Source organism: Mesoplodon mirus, assembly GCF_964341445.2.
Source record: "Mesoplodon mirus genome assembly, chromosome: 1".
In the NCBI taxonomy this organism is placed as follows: Eukaryota; Metazoa; Chordata; class Mammalia; order Artiodactyla; family Ziphiidae; genus Mesoplodon; species Mesoplodon mirus.
In genome coordinates, this window is record NC_138976.1 from 204,561,721 (window position 1) to 204,575,813 (window position 14,093).

Consider the following 14,093-nt stretch of genomic DNA (forward strand, 5'->3'; position numbering starts at 1 on the left):
ATAGGATTCGGTGCTATCTGCTGTTTCATGCAACCACTGGGGTCTTGGAATGTATACCCTGAGAATAAGGGGGCTACTGCATTTTCTAGTATACCTTCCTAAGGCAGAGGATAGAAGTTAAGAAAAAAAAATCCCAAACCCTCTTTCAGCTTGGGATCTTTATATAAAAGAAATTCCACAAACTCAGTGCATTTATGTGAGACTTGGAATTTGAAAATAAGGAAAGGCAGTTATCCTGGTGCTTTAGCTTTTGTGACCAGCAAGCATCGCTGTGGAGACATAAGTATTCATCTGTAGCATCAGTCCTGTGTACTTAACTCCCTAGGTAGTAAGCACAATAGCTGTTTTTCTTTGTGAGTTTAGATGGAAAATCTATAGACTCTATGTACATTTAATGAAAATTATGAAGCAGTAACAATTGTTACAATCACACGGGTCAAGAAATGGAACATTGGCAACAACCAAGAATCCCCTCCATGCTTTGCATAAGCACAAAACCCTCCTCCCATAGCACAAACAATAACCACTTACCTAACTTTTATGTTAACCCATTCATTGTTTTTCTTTGTAGATTTATTACTTATGTGCACACTCCTGTAATACTGTTGATAGATATTTGTGTTGTTTTCTATTTATGGCTGTCATGAACAATGCTGAACAAGATACATGTTTATATATGTATCCTAGTACACAGGAGAACACATTTCTCTAGGGAGTGAACTACTGAGTTATAGGGAAGTTTCAGGCATGAGATGCTGAGTCACAGAGAATATATGTCCTTAAACCACAACATAATGACAAGTGGTCAAATCAACTTACACTTCCAACAGTGGTGGTGACTGATATTTAAATTCCTTGACATTAGTTGTTATCATTTATTTTAATATTTCCTATCTAATCTGTGTGTAGTGGTACCTCATTATGGTGTGAATTTTAGTTTTCATGATTACTAGTGAAAATATAAATATTTTACAATTTTAAATATAGTTATTGGCTTTTGGGATTTGCTGTTTTTTGAAGGGTCTATTGAATTTTTGGCCTACTTTTCTATTGGGTTATTTGCCTTTTTATTCTTGCTTTTAAGAGTTTATTTCATTTTTTAATTGAAGTATAGTTGATTTACAATATTATATTACATTCAGATGTAGAACATAGTGATTCAATATTTTTATAGATTATACTCTATTTAAAGTTATTATAAAATATTGGCCATATTTCCTGAACTGTAAATATATCTTTGTAGCTGATTTATTTTACACATTTTATACCTCTTTATCCCCTACCCCTATCTTGCTCCTTCCTCCTTCTCTTTCCCCACTGGTAACCACTAGTCTGTTCTCTATAACTGTGAGTCTATTTCAGTTTTGTTATATTCATTCATTTTATTTTTTAGATTCCACATATAAATGATAACATACAGTACTTGTCTTTCTCTGTCTGACTTATTTCACTAATCATAATACCCTCCATGTCCATCCATGTTGTTGCAAATGGCAGGATTTCTTTCTTTTTCATGGCTGAGTAATATTTCTCTCTGTGTGTGTGTGTGTGTGCGTGTGTGTATATCATACCACATGTTATTTATTCATTTGGCTGTTAGCAGGCACTTAGGTTTCTTCCATATCTTGGCTATTGTAAATAATGTACATAATGCTGCTGTGAACATTGGGTGCATTCATCTTTTTGGATTAGTATTTTCGTTTTCTTTGGATATATACCCAGGAGTGGAATTGCTGGATCTTATGGTAGTTCTAACTTTAGTTTTTGAGAAACCTTCATACTGTTTTCAATAGTGGCTGCACCAATTCATATTCCTACCAGCAGTGTACTAGGGTTCCCTTTTCTCCACATCCTTGCCAACATTTGTTATTTGTAGTCTTTTTGATGATAGCCATTCTGACAGGTATGAAGTGATATCTCATGGTGGTTTTGATTTGTATTTCTTTGTTGATTAGTGGTGTGCATCTTTTCATGTGCCTATTGGCCACCTGTATGTATTCTTTGGAAACATGTCTATTCAGGTCTTCTGCCCATTTTTAATTGTTTTTTAAAATTGAGTTTTATGAGATGTTCATATATTTTAGATATTAACCCCTTATAGGTCATATCATTTGCAAATATTTTCTGCCATTTAGTAGGTTGTCTTTTCATTTTGTCAGTGGTTTCCTTTTCAGTGCAAAAGCTTTTAAGTTTATTTAGGTCCCATTTGTTTATTTTTGCTTTGGTTTCCTTTGTCTTAGGAGACAGATCCAAAATAATATTGCTATTATTTATGTCAGAGTGTTTTGCCTATGTTTTCTTCAAGGTGTTTTATGGTTTCTGATCTTGTATTTAGGTCTTTAATCCATTTTGAATTTATTTTTGTATATGATGTGAGAAAGTGTTCTAATTTAATTGTTTCACAAGTAGCTGTCCAGTTTTCCCAGCACCACTTATTGAAGAGACCTTTTTCCTATTGAACATTCTTGCCTCCTTTGTCTTAGATTAATTGACCATAAGTGTATATAAGTTTATTTCTGGTCTCTCTATTCTGTTCCATATGTCTGTTTTGGTGTCAGTACCATACTGTTTTGTTTACTGTAGGTCTGTACTATACTCTAAAGTCAGGGCGTGAGATACCTCCAGCTTTATTCTTTTTAAGTTCTTTTCATATTTTGAATAGTAGTCTCTCTATTGGTTTTATATGTTGCAATGATTTTTTCAAACTCTGTGGCATGACCTCTCTTTTAACTATCTTTGTGTTTTCTTTTGTTGGAAAATATTTCTTGATTTAATGTGGGTAAATACATCAATCTTTTCCTTTAAAGCTTATACTTTTTTCCATCTTTCTACTTTGTGGCTTAAAGATAGCCTCCTATATTGTCTTTTAAAATATATTTGGTACCATTTCACATATAGGTCATTAATCCATCTGGAAATAATTTTGTTTACAATATGATACAATTTTAATTATTTTTTCTTTATGGATACCTTAGTGCTCAGCATTTTTTAATTGAAAAGTTCGTTATGTCTTTGTTGAGGTGCTGTGATACCTCTGTTATACAGAGGTGCCATATGTATGTGTGTGTGTGTGTGTGTACATATATATACATATGGTTTTGTTTTAATAATATATGTTTTGGTTTGTTTTTCTGTGTCTCTATTAAGTCTTCTTTTGGTTCATTTGTTTGTCTCTGTATCAAAACTGCACCCTCTTTGTTACTATAACTTTATAAGAACACTAAATATTCAGTAGAACAAGTTTTCCCACATTTATATTATTCTTCAAGTGTGTGGTGGGCTTTTGTAATCTGTATAAATTTTTAAAGAAGTTTTTCAGGTCCAAAACAAAATCTTTGGCATTTTCACTTAGATTTTGCTTACTCTATAACTTAATCTTCAGAGACTTAACATCTTTTCACTATTAAGATATCCAACTTATAAACACAAAATATATCTCTATTCATTTCTGATTTCTTCAAGGCCTTTGAAAAACTATTATAATGTTGTCTGTAAAGGCTTTGTATATCTTATTGGATTTATTGCTACTTCAGCTTTTTGGTGCTATCTAAAAGGATTTCTTTCTTTTTACTATCACTTTCTGTTTGATGCTATTATATAAAAACACAATTTATTTTTATTGATTTTTATCTAGAAATCTTAAGAAGCTCTCTTACAAATCCTAGCAATTTCCTGTACATTATTTTGTATTTTCTCTGTACACAACCATATCATATATAAATAGAACAAGTTGTGTGTTTTCTTTTCTAATCCTTAGACATTTTAGTTCTTTTTCTTGACTTTCTCCACTGGCTAAACTCTCAAGTACAATACTGAATAGAGTGGTGACAGGGGGCATCCTTGTCTTCTTCCTGATCTTTAAATCTTTCATCATCTCACCTGTATCTATAATGTTACTCTATGGTAGATTGTTAATTTTCATTTAAGAAAGTTTGTTTCTACTTTGATAAGATTAGCTGCAGGTTTTTGTAAAATCATACATGACTGCTGAAATTATAAGAAACTTTTGATTTAATTTCTTTGTATGTTTAATTTTATTAATTTTGTTGTGTAAAATAATTTTGGTTGTCTGTCATGAAATTAGCTTTTTATATTGGACTCAGTTTGCTTATATTATATTTATCATCTGTTTTCCTGGGTAAGGTCACCTCTAATTATGCTTTCTTATACTACCCTTTCCTGTCTTGAAATGAAGAAAATATTCAAAAGTAGTTGAATAGTGTTCCCTCTTTCTATTCTCAAAGAGTTTGTGTACTACTGGAATTCTTCCTTTCTTTAGAACACACTAGTGAAAAATCTTGGATTTCAGCTTTCTTCATGGTGAGAGTAGTGAGTGATGATTCAATGTCTGTAATGTATAAATGTATGTATAAATTTCTATTTCTGTTTGAATCTATTTTGATGTTATATTTTTCTAGGGGACTGTGACTTTTATAAAATTTAAAATTTATTTGAAAACACTTTGTTCATTTTTTCCTTTGTAAAGTCTGTAACATGTATGTGATATATGACCCTTTTACCTTTCTGATATTGGTTTCTTGTGCTTTCTATCTTTTTTTATTCTTTTTTGGTCTTGAGAAGCCTCTCAAGTAGATAGCCATTTTTATTAGTATTTTCAAGGAGCCAAGTGTTAGCTTTTGAATTTGTTTGTTTATTTTCTATGTCATTAATTTCTGCTCTTGCATTTATTATTTACTTCTTCCACTTTCTTTGGGTATGTCTCTTGAAGACAGCACATAGTTACATGTCATTTTATACAATCTGACACTTATTTTCTTTTCATTTGGAGCAGCCAATCCATTTGCATTAAATGTAGTTACTAATTTGGTTTAAATCTTCCTTTTTTTCCTACTTGTCTAAATCCTTTCATATTTTTCTTTTTCTTCTGGAATCATGAAATATTTATAACAGTCTACTTTTACTCTATTAAGTTTGAAACTGTAAGCTCTATTTTATTATTTAATGACAATTTCTGTCAGAATTTACTAAATATTTAGAGCTGAAAAAAAAAAAAAAAACCTTGCTGGGAACCTGTAAATCAATACTTGTAATCTGTGTCACACACACACACACACACACACACACACATTTGAAAGGAAAGTTATTAGAAATTAATTAGCTAAGTTTGCAACATAAGAATTAAATAGATTGTGCCATAGAAGAAGAGATAATTAATAAAACAAGTAGGACAAACAGAAAACAAACTTTAGAGGGTATCAATAATCTCCAACTTGTAGGAGGACTCACACTTCACACTATTTAAAAAAATAGTGGTAGGACAGTAAAATGGTGTCACTCAATTGAAAACCATCTAAGCAGTTCCTCCAACAGTTAAACATGAAATTACCATATGACCCAGCAATTCTACTCCTAGATGTATACCCAAGAGAAATGAAAACCTATGTTCACACCAATTGAAGAAGAATGTTTATAGCAACATTTTTCATAGTAGCAAACAAGTGGAAACAGCCAAAATGTCCATCAGCTGATAAATGGATGAACAGAATTGGTATGTCCATACAATGAAATATTACTTGGTTATAAAAAGGAATGAAATACTGATGCATGCTATCACCTAGATGAACCTTCAAAATATTATGCTAAGTAAAAAAGTCAGTCACAAAAGACCTTATATTGTATGATTCTCTTTCTATGAAATGTCCAGAATAGTGAAATCTACAGAGACAGAAGATAGATTAGTGGTTGCTTAGAGCTTGTGGCAAGTAGGGTGGGAATATAGGGAGGTGATGCCTAAAGAATATTAGATTTGTTTTTTGAAGTGATAAAAATGTTCAAAATTGACTGTAATGATGGTTGCACTTATATGAGAATATACTCAAAATCACTGAAATATATAAATAGGTGAATTCTATGGTATGTGAATTATATGTCAGTAAAAAATGGGATCTAAATAGACAATAGAGAGGATCAGTAAACTTCAATTTTGTTTCTTTGAAAATATAAAGAATGTTTTTTTTTATGTTCATAGAAGAGGAAGGCACAAACAAAACTATGAAAGAAAAGGGGTTTTATTTACATATATTTGGAGTTTTACTAATTATAGGAATAAAGTAAAGAGTATTATGCCATTAATATGAAAATTTATAAAAAATTGAATTAAAAAATACAATTAACACAATTGTCTTAAGAGGAAATAGAGAAACATAGTATACTAACAACTTTTACATGAATAGGATAGTCTGGTCAAATGTCTACAAATCAGCAAACAAAAACACCAGGACCAGACATTTTAAAAGTGACTTTGCAAATCCTTCAGGGCTCAAATTAACCTTTATCTTATATAAAATTTTTCAGAGAGTGAAACAAGAGGGTATACTCACTTTTTCAATATACAATAGCCAAACCAAACCAAATAAATAAATAAAATATACAACACATCCATTTATAGAAATCAATAAAACTATTCCAAATAAAATATTAACACAAGATTAATTTATATGTACTGAAGCAAAAGCCAGTGGAAAATATATGTGAAAACAAAAAAAGAGGTGGAAAATGTCTGCATACAAAATACAAGAAAATCTAATCTCTGAACTTGCTGGATGACTGACGTACAAAAACCAATAAGAATTTAAAATATTAGCAACAACCAGTAAGAAAATGTACTACTATTAGTAAATACTATTCCATTAATACTTTTACTATTAAGTAAAAATATCATTCACAATAAAACAATAAATATCAGGTATTTGAGAATAAATATAATGTGAGTCAAATATTCATAGAGAAAATGAAGCTTTCTTAAAGGATGTAAAAAATTAAATGGAACACTTTGTAACATTCTTTGAAAACATGAATCAATATCTTATAATTGACCATGGCAATAACTTGTGTATGTATTGCTATTACAATGAAAATTGCAATAGATATTTTCATAAGCCATGACAAGCTAAATCTAAAGTTTATATGGGAGAGAAGTGTATTAAGCAGAGTTCTCCAGAGAAACAGAAGCAGAGCCAATAGGAGATGTGTATGTGAAAAAATCTGCAGGGCAGGGCAACAGGCTGGAGACCCAGGGAAGAGCTGATATTGCGGTGTGAGTCCAAAGGCAGTCTGCTGGCAGAATTCCCTCTTTTTGAGGGGCCGTCAGTCTTTTTTCTATTAAGACTTTCAACTGATTGGGTTAAAAGTTAATCTCATGTAAAAAAATTCTTCACACAAATATCATAAATAATGTTTGACCAAATGTCTGGTTACCGTGTCTTAGCCAAGGTGACCATTAGGTATAAGTAGGGAGTTGAAAGTAGCCAAAAATTTTTGAAGAAGATGTGTAAACATTAAGAAACATGAAGAAAGGGCAACCTATGCTACCTGATATAAACACTTAAAGTCATATTAATTAAAACAGTGTGGTACTGGCACAGCAAAGGTATAGACAAACAAAATTGAACAGAATATAGGGCCCAGGAACATAGATAGATTAAAAAAAAGACTAATGTGGTAACATTACAGATGTGTGGAGAAAGGATGAACCTTTTAATAAATGGTGTTGAGATTATTGGAAATTCATATGGACAAAGGGTTAGACCCCTATCTTAAAGAAATGAGAAAATAAATTCCAGTTCAAATCAAAAATTAAATATGAAAGAAAAAACATTAATACTTTAAAAGCAAAATATGGATATAGCTTTATGAAATCAGATTAGGGAAAGGTTTCTTAAAGACAGCATTTAAACAATCACATATGAAGAAAGGCTGAACAGATTATATGACATTAATATTGAAACATTTCCACAGCAGTATAGACAAATGGACAAATAAAAACACAAAAGAATAAATCTGGGTGGCCACGAAAATTATAATAGAAAGGTCAGCCTCTCTATCATTAAGGAAGTTCTTATTTATCTACATTAGAAGCTAGGTGCATTGGAATCTTAATGTAGTGCCTTTTATAATAAGGTGGATGTTGCCTAAATTCCCTTCTTAAAGGTAATTGGTAAATAAATTATGGTTTGTTTTCAAAAGTAATATTATACAATAGGTAAATTGAATGAAATGTTTTTGTGTGTATTAACATGGGTGGATCATAATAACATAATGTGGATTTAAAAAATAAATTGCAGTTACAAAAAGAGTATGTAGGTTTACAAATATATGAACTGAAGGGATGGGTGTGTGTGTCTTTGTGTATGTATGTGAGAGAGCGAGAGACAGTGTGTGCATGAGTTTTTGTGTGTGTTAAATAAGAATATATATGGGGCTTCCCTGGTGGCGCAGTCGTTGGGAATCTGCCTGCCGATGCAGGGGACACGGGTTCGAGCCCTGGTCTGGGAGGATCCCACATGCCGCCGAGCAACTGGGCCCGTGAGCCACAACTACTGAGCCTGCGCGTCTGGAGCTTGTGCTCCACAACAAGAGAGGCTGCGACAGTGAAAGGCCCGCGCACCGCGATGAAGAATGGCCCCCACTCGCCGCAACTAGAGAAAAGCCCTTGCACAGAAATGAAGACCCAACACAGCCATTAATAAATAAATAAATTTATAAAAAAAAAAAAAAGAATATATATGTAGTCAGATATGGCAACATGAACATAGAAGATTTACATACCTTTTGGTTAGAGATCTCTCTAATGATTGGGGATGATCTGAAGCGAAATGCAGGAATCAGATCTTTGGAAACACGGTCAGGCTCCACGTGAAGTTTTGAAAAATTTACCACTTTAAATAAACATTTTCTTCTCTGAATCTGTTAAGATTTATTGCAAGTTCGATCTAATGAGCTGTATAGTAGAATGAACTTTTCAAAGTATGCTTGGTGAGGGATAGGTTTCAGATCATTGATTGTTCCCTTAAAGACTAAGGCTATTTGGTGAGGATTTTGTCGATATATAAATCTGTTTTCTTGAAGAGCTAATTATTTGTACTTATGGCAGTATAATATACTGAAGCTTTAATTTGTGTTTATTTTCCCCAAGAACTCTATTACCACCACTTCGAGATGGTAGTTAACATTTGCTGTTAATTACTTCAGGGGAGATTTGTGTTAGGGTGAAAAGCTGGTGTTTCCTGGAATTGACAGATTTTCCTTTGTTCTTTGAAAAGCACAAATACTTTGAAAGAATAATGTTAGGTGAGAGAGAGAGAGAGAGAGGAAAAAGAGGAGAGCCATTGAGACTCCAAAGGAAGAGGGATAGATGTCCCTGAGGCTGGAGAGAGGGACATATCTTCATGTAGCAGAAAACTTAAACATTCACTATGGCAATGTGAAAATAGGGCATGTCTCCAGAGATAGAGAAAGATTTCAGAAACAGTGGTTATGCACTTCATGCAAGTAATATGGGTTCAGGCACCAACTTTCCTGTGATTCCAGTTTATCAGTGAAGCAGTAGAGTCAGCAGATTTAAAGCCACCATGAAAGTTCAACAAGATGTATCTTTTGTTTAAGGCCCAAATACAGAGCCTCTACCACACTTTCTAGGGTTATTTTAAGCCTCTAGAATGTTCATGTGACCTAATGAAATAAATGGATTCTTGAATGATGACAAACTGGTAGAGTTTCTTCTTTGCCTGATGGGATGAGGGCTTACATTATTATTAAATTTGAAATAAAAGAAGTAAATAAATGAGTCTCTTCTTGACCAAACACTTGAAATTCACTTTAATGAGAATACCAGTATGGTGTTGTAGAATAACAAAATCTCATGCAAGAAGGGAGCCTAGAGATCACTCCATCCAGCCTACCATTTTGTAAATAAGGAACCTGAAATTGATCAAATGTGGACAACTTGCCCGAACTTAATATTCTGGTAATTAATCAAGCTGCGATTCAAACTCAGGTCTTTTGATTCCAGGTCTAGTTTATTTTTCCCATTATATTAGGCTTTGTTTAAATAGATATAATTTAAAAGTACATGATACCTTTACTCACTGTGGGACAGTATTCCAACATGAAGGTTTTATTTCTATTTGCCTTTCCTTGAACCTAGGACAGTTGAGGATGACAAACACACACACACACAGACACACACACACCACTCAGTAAATCTTCATTGCTTGGACTATCAACCCATTGGTATTTTAGCATTTCCTTCAGAGATATGATGCATCCTAAGAAGGTATATTTTCAAATAGCATATTTCAGATGAATTATCTAAATGTGTGGGGGTTAGTTCCTGAAAATCTATTTCTCAGTTAATTGCTAGTTAATGTTTTTCTATTTTTACCACCTTAATCTGCTATCCTTTACCTGGACTCTTATAAAGGGCCTTCTAAAGTTTCTTCTTGAATCCTTGTTTACTTGTCTATAGGAAACTCCCCATAGATAATCTTTGTGTGTGTGTGTGTGTGTATGTGTGTGGTATGCAGGCCTCTCACTGCTGTGGCCTCTCCTGTTGCGGAGCACAGGCTCCGGATGCACAGGATCAGTGTCCATGGCTCACGGGCCCGGCCGCTCCGCGGCATGTGAGATCTTCCCGGACCGGGGGACGAACCCGTGTCCCCTGCATCGGCAGGCAGACTCTCAACCACTGCGCCACCAGGGAAGCAGCCCCCAATACATAATCTTAAAAAAATAAATTAGATCATTTTTCTCCCATGTTTAAGCCTCCAAACCCAACTCTGCATTGCACTATCCTATTGTAATTGAATAAAATCAATATTTCTCACCATTGACTAAAAAGCTTACATGATATGGCATCTCCCAAATACTCCTTTGTTTGGTCTGCTATGACAAAAATACCATAGACTGTCTTTTTCTGTCTTATATCACTTATATATGGAATCTAAAAAAGCCAAAGTCATAAAAGCAAAGAGTAGAATGGTGGTCCAGGGGCTGGGAGTGGGGAAATTGGAAAAATGTTGGTCAAATGATATAAACTTGCAACTGGTAGTGATAGATAAATAAGCCCTGGAGATTTAATGCACAACATAGTGATTACACTCAGCAATACTTTACTATAAACTTCAAAGTTGCTAAGAGACTAGATCATAATTATTCTCACCACAAAAAAAGAAATGATAATTGCGTGACATGATAGAGGTGTTAGCTAATGCTACTGGTGGTAATCAGACTGCAATATACAAATGTATCAAACCAACAAGTGTACACCTTGCACTTACATAATGTTATATTTCAACTATATCTCAATAAAAAATACTATAGGCTGGGTGGCTTAAACACAAATATTTGTTTCTTATAATTCTGAAGTAATATTTCCCCCGAATACTACTTCACTATTGAGTTGTAAGATCATCTTACATATCCTGGATGCCAGTCTATGTTATGTATATATCTATATCTATATCTATATCTCATGAATATTTTCTCTAATCTGTTGCTTGCCTTTCATTTTCTAATGGTGTCTTTAAAAGTGCAGAAATTTAAAATTTTAATGTAGTTATAATTTTTTTTATAATTATCAAAATGCTATTTTTAAAATTCTGAGGTAACGTGGTTTTAATTATAAATTGAAAAGCAGATAGTATGGGTATGTGATTTTGTATCTCACGCAGAATTTGGCAGTCTGGTAGCTTGTGAATATTTTCTGTTTGTACTATTATTGCATGTATGAATTTATTTACGATAAATATACTTATGTGATACATAGAGAATATTTAAATTGTCAGGATTTGCTATTTCCCCATAACCTTTCTCCTCTCAATACTCTGAAGACTTGAAATGTTTACTTTCTTAATTGGTACAAGGCCTTTGTTGAGGTGGGGGGTGGACGGGAGAGAGATACAAAGAATGTAAAAATACAAATAATAGCCCAGGCTATTCTCTATGAGGAAGAATGAAAGAGGGCAGAGGGGTAAGAAGGATAGGGAACAATAAAGGAAGGGTGAGGACAGGAGAGAAGAGGTAAAAGGAAAGAGCAGTCACTATCAGGAATGGGATTTAGGAAAGGGAGTGTGTAAAAAATCGTTCGGAATCCTAGCTGTGTGCTGCCTCCATATTTAAAACAAATCAACATGATCTTCACTGCTTTCTGGAGGTTGGTTTCTGTTTGTGTGCATTATCATACCTAGGCTGTGATATATTTGACATCCTAAATTTTCATGCAGTTTATTTCCCACTCTTTGACATCTGTGTATCTTACTGACACAACTTGAGTACTTCCTACTTTTTCTCATGTCCAATCACCATAAACTCATCAATACAAGGGACTATCATAATGCTTTTGTGATATCCAGATGACTAATCTCCTTTTGGGCTATAATATTATAGACATCGGGAGACTTGGCATAGCACTCTGGTAAGACAGAGTTTGAGTGTACTTCTGTCTCTCTCAGGTAGAAGTGAACTGCTCCATTACCTTTGCTGTTTGATGTGGAGACAACTATTCGCCAGATCAATAGCTGTATATCAGGAGTTAGAGATGTTTTGATTTGTTCCAGGAAAAAAAGGCCCATAAAATCCAGCAGTTTTGATTAGAATTAGTACCTCATTATCTTATGATAATGAACAATCATTGTCCATGACTTATTTGCCTTTTTTACAGGCCAAACAGATTATTTAAATGGGGCAGGTGATGGAGATTACCATCTGCATGGTTATTTTAGACTCTGCCAATTCCCCAGATATGTGCTATTGCTAATTTTTGGTATTGTTTTCATGTAGGGACAGTTCCAGGAGCTTCCACTTGGCCCTTCCTATGTATTTTTTTCCAGTTATGGCAAAATATGCATGACATAAAAGTTACCATCTTAACCATGTGTAGGTGTACCATTTAGTGGCATTAAGTACATTCACATTGTTGTGCAACCATCATTACCATTCATCCCCAGGACTTTTTTCATCTTCCCAAACTGAAACTCTGTACCCATTAAACAACACTTCTCCATTCATCACTGCACCCAGACCCTGGCAATCACCATTCTATTATCTGTCTATATAAATTTGACTACTCTAGTACCTCATATGACTGGAATCACAGTATTTGTGTTTTCGGTTCTGGCTTATTTCATTTAGCATAATGTCTTGAAAGTTCATCTGTATCGTAGTGTGTTTCAGAATTTTTTATCTTTTAAGGGTCATTAATATTCCATTGTATGTATATACTACATTTTGTTTATCCATTCCTCTGTTGATGGACATTTAGGTTGTTTCCATCTTTTGGCTATTGTGAATAGTGCTGCTAAGAACATGAAATTACAAACATCTGTTCAAGTCCCTGCTTTTAATTCCTTTGGATATATACTCTGAAGTAGAATAGCTAGATCGTATGGTAATTCTGTTTAATTTTTTGAGGAACTGCAATGGAGAAGGGTTCAGATTTCTACACATCCATGCCAATACTTGTTATTTATTATTGTTTTTAATAATAACTATCCTAATGGATGTCAGGCAGTAGCCGTTCTTAATAGCACTTACGTTGTTTGAGAGTTCTGTCATTTTCCAAGTATGTGTACTCCAAATGTACATTCAGATATGGGGAAATATAGAGTAGGTCACTGCACAGGATTTCTAGTGAGGTGAACTTGTGTCAAAGTTTCAATTATCACATGGCTTCCTTAAGCCCTATTATGACCTGAAGACCACAGTGATGTTTTGGAACCTCAGGTGTGTAAATTTATCTTAATAATCTCTGAAAAATTCTGAGTTTTCCACTTTTCTTTCTAAACATTCCCCCTGGAACATTGTAAACCCCTTTGAGGTAGACCTGGAGAAAAAAAATCACACTCTATACTTTTGACAGTGTTGCAGCAAAGTTTCTGAAGCTGTTGTAGCCACCTGATCTCTGGTTTAGGTCTGGGCGAGGCTGTAATTTTCATTCCTGGAAAATCAATGCAGGTTTCTGCTCATTGTGCTTGAATTTTATTTTCATTGATACAGTTCAAGCCTGCTCATCAATGTAATTCCCAGTGTAAATGTGATTAATCTGTTACTGCTGGAAGTCACTTTGGGTCAAAATAGTGCCACTCTGCCCTGCTGACTTTTATGATAATTGCACTCACCTTGTTTCTCATATTAAATGCTACCACTTAACCTCTGCTACTCTGTAACCCCATATTCCTGTTAAAAGCATGGGGGCCATTTCATTGGTGCTATCCCGCATTGTCATCTTTAGCCCACAGAAGACAGATGCCATAGAGGTTTTCAAGGATGCTTGTATTTCTCTCATCAAAGAATGT

The 14,093-nt window shown here is 33.8% G+C and overlaps 1 protein-coding gene across 1 annotated transcript in view; it reads right to left on the reverse strand.

Annotated features, from left to right (window-relative positions):
* LOC309801876 (E3 ubiquitin-protein ligase RLIM-like) overlaps nucleotides 1-14,017 on the reverse strand; it is a gene marked incomplete at both ends in the record, with an annotated part of 51,987 nt that extends 37,970 nt beyond the window's left edge. The window contains 1 exon segment of the mRNA XM_082616954.1: nucleotides 13,949-14,017. Coding sequence (XP_082473080.1) covers nucleotides 13,949-14,017 — 69 coding nt within the window.
* Between the last annotated feature and the right edge of the window lie 76 nt (nucleotides 14,018-14,093).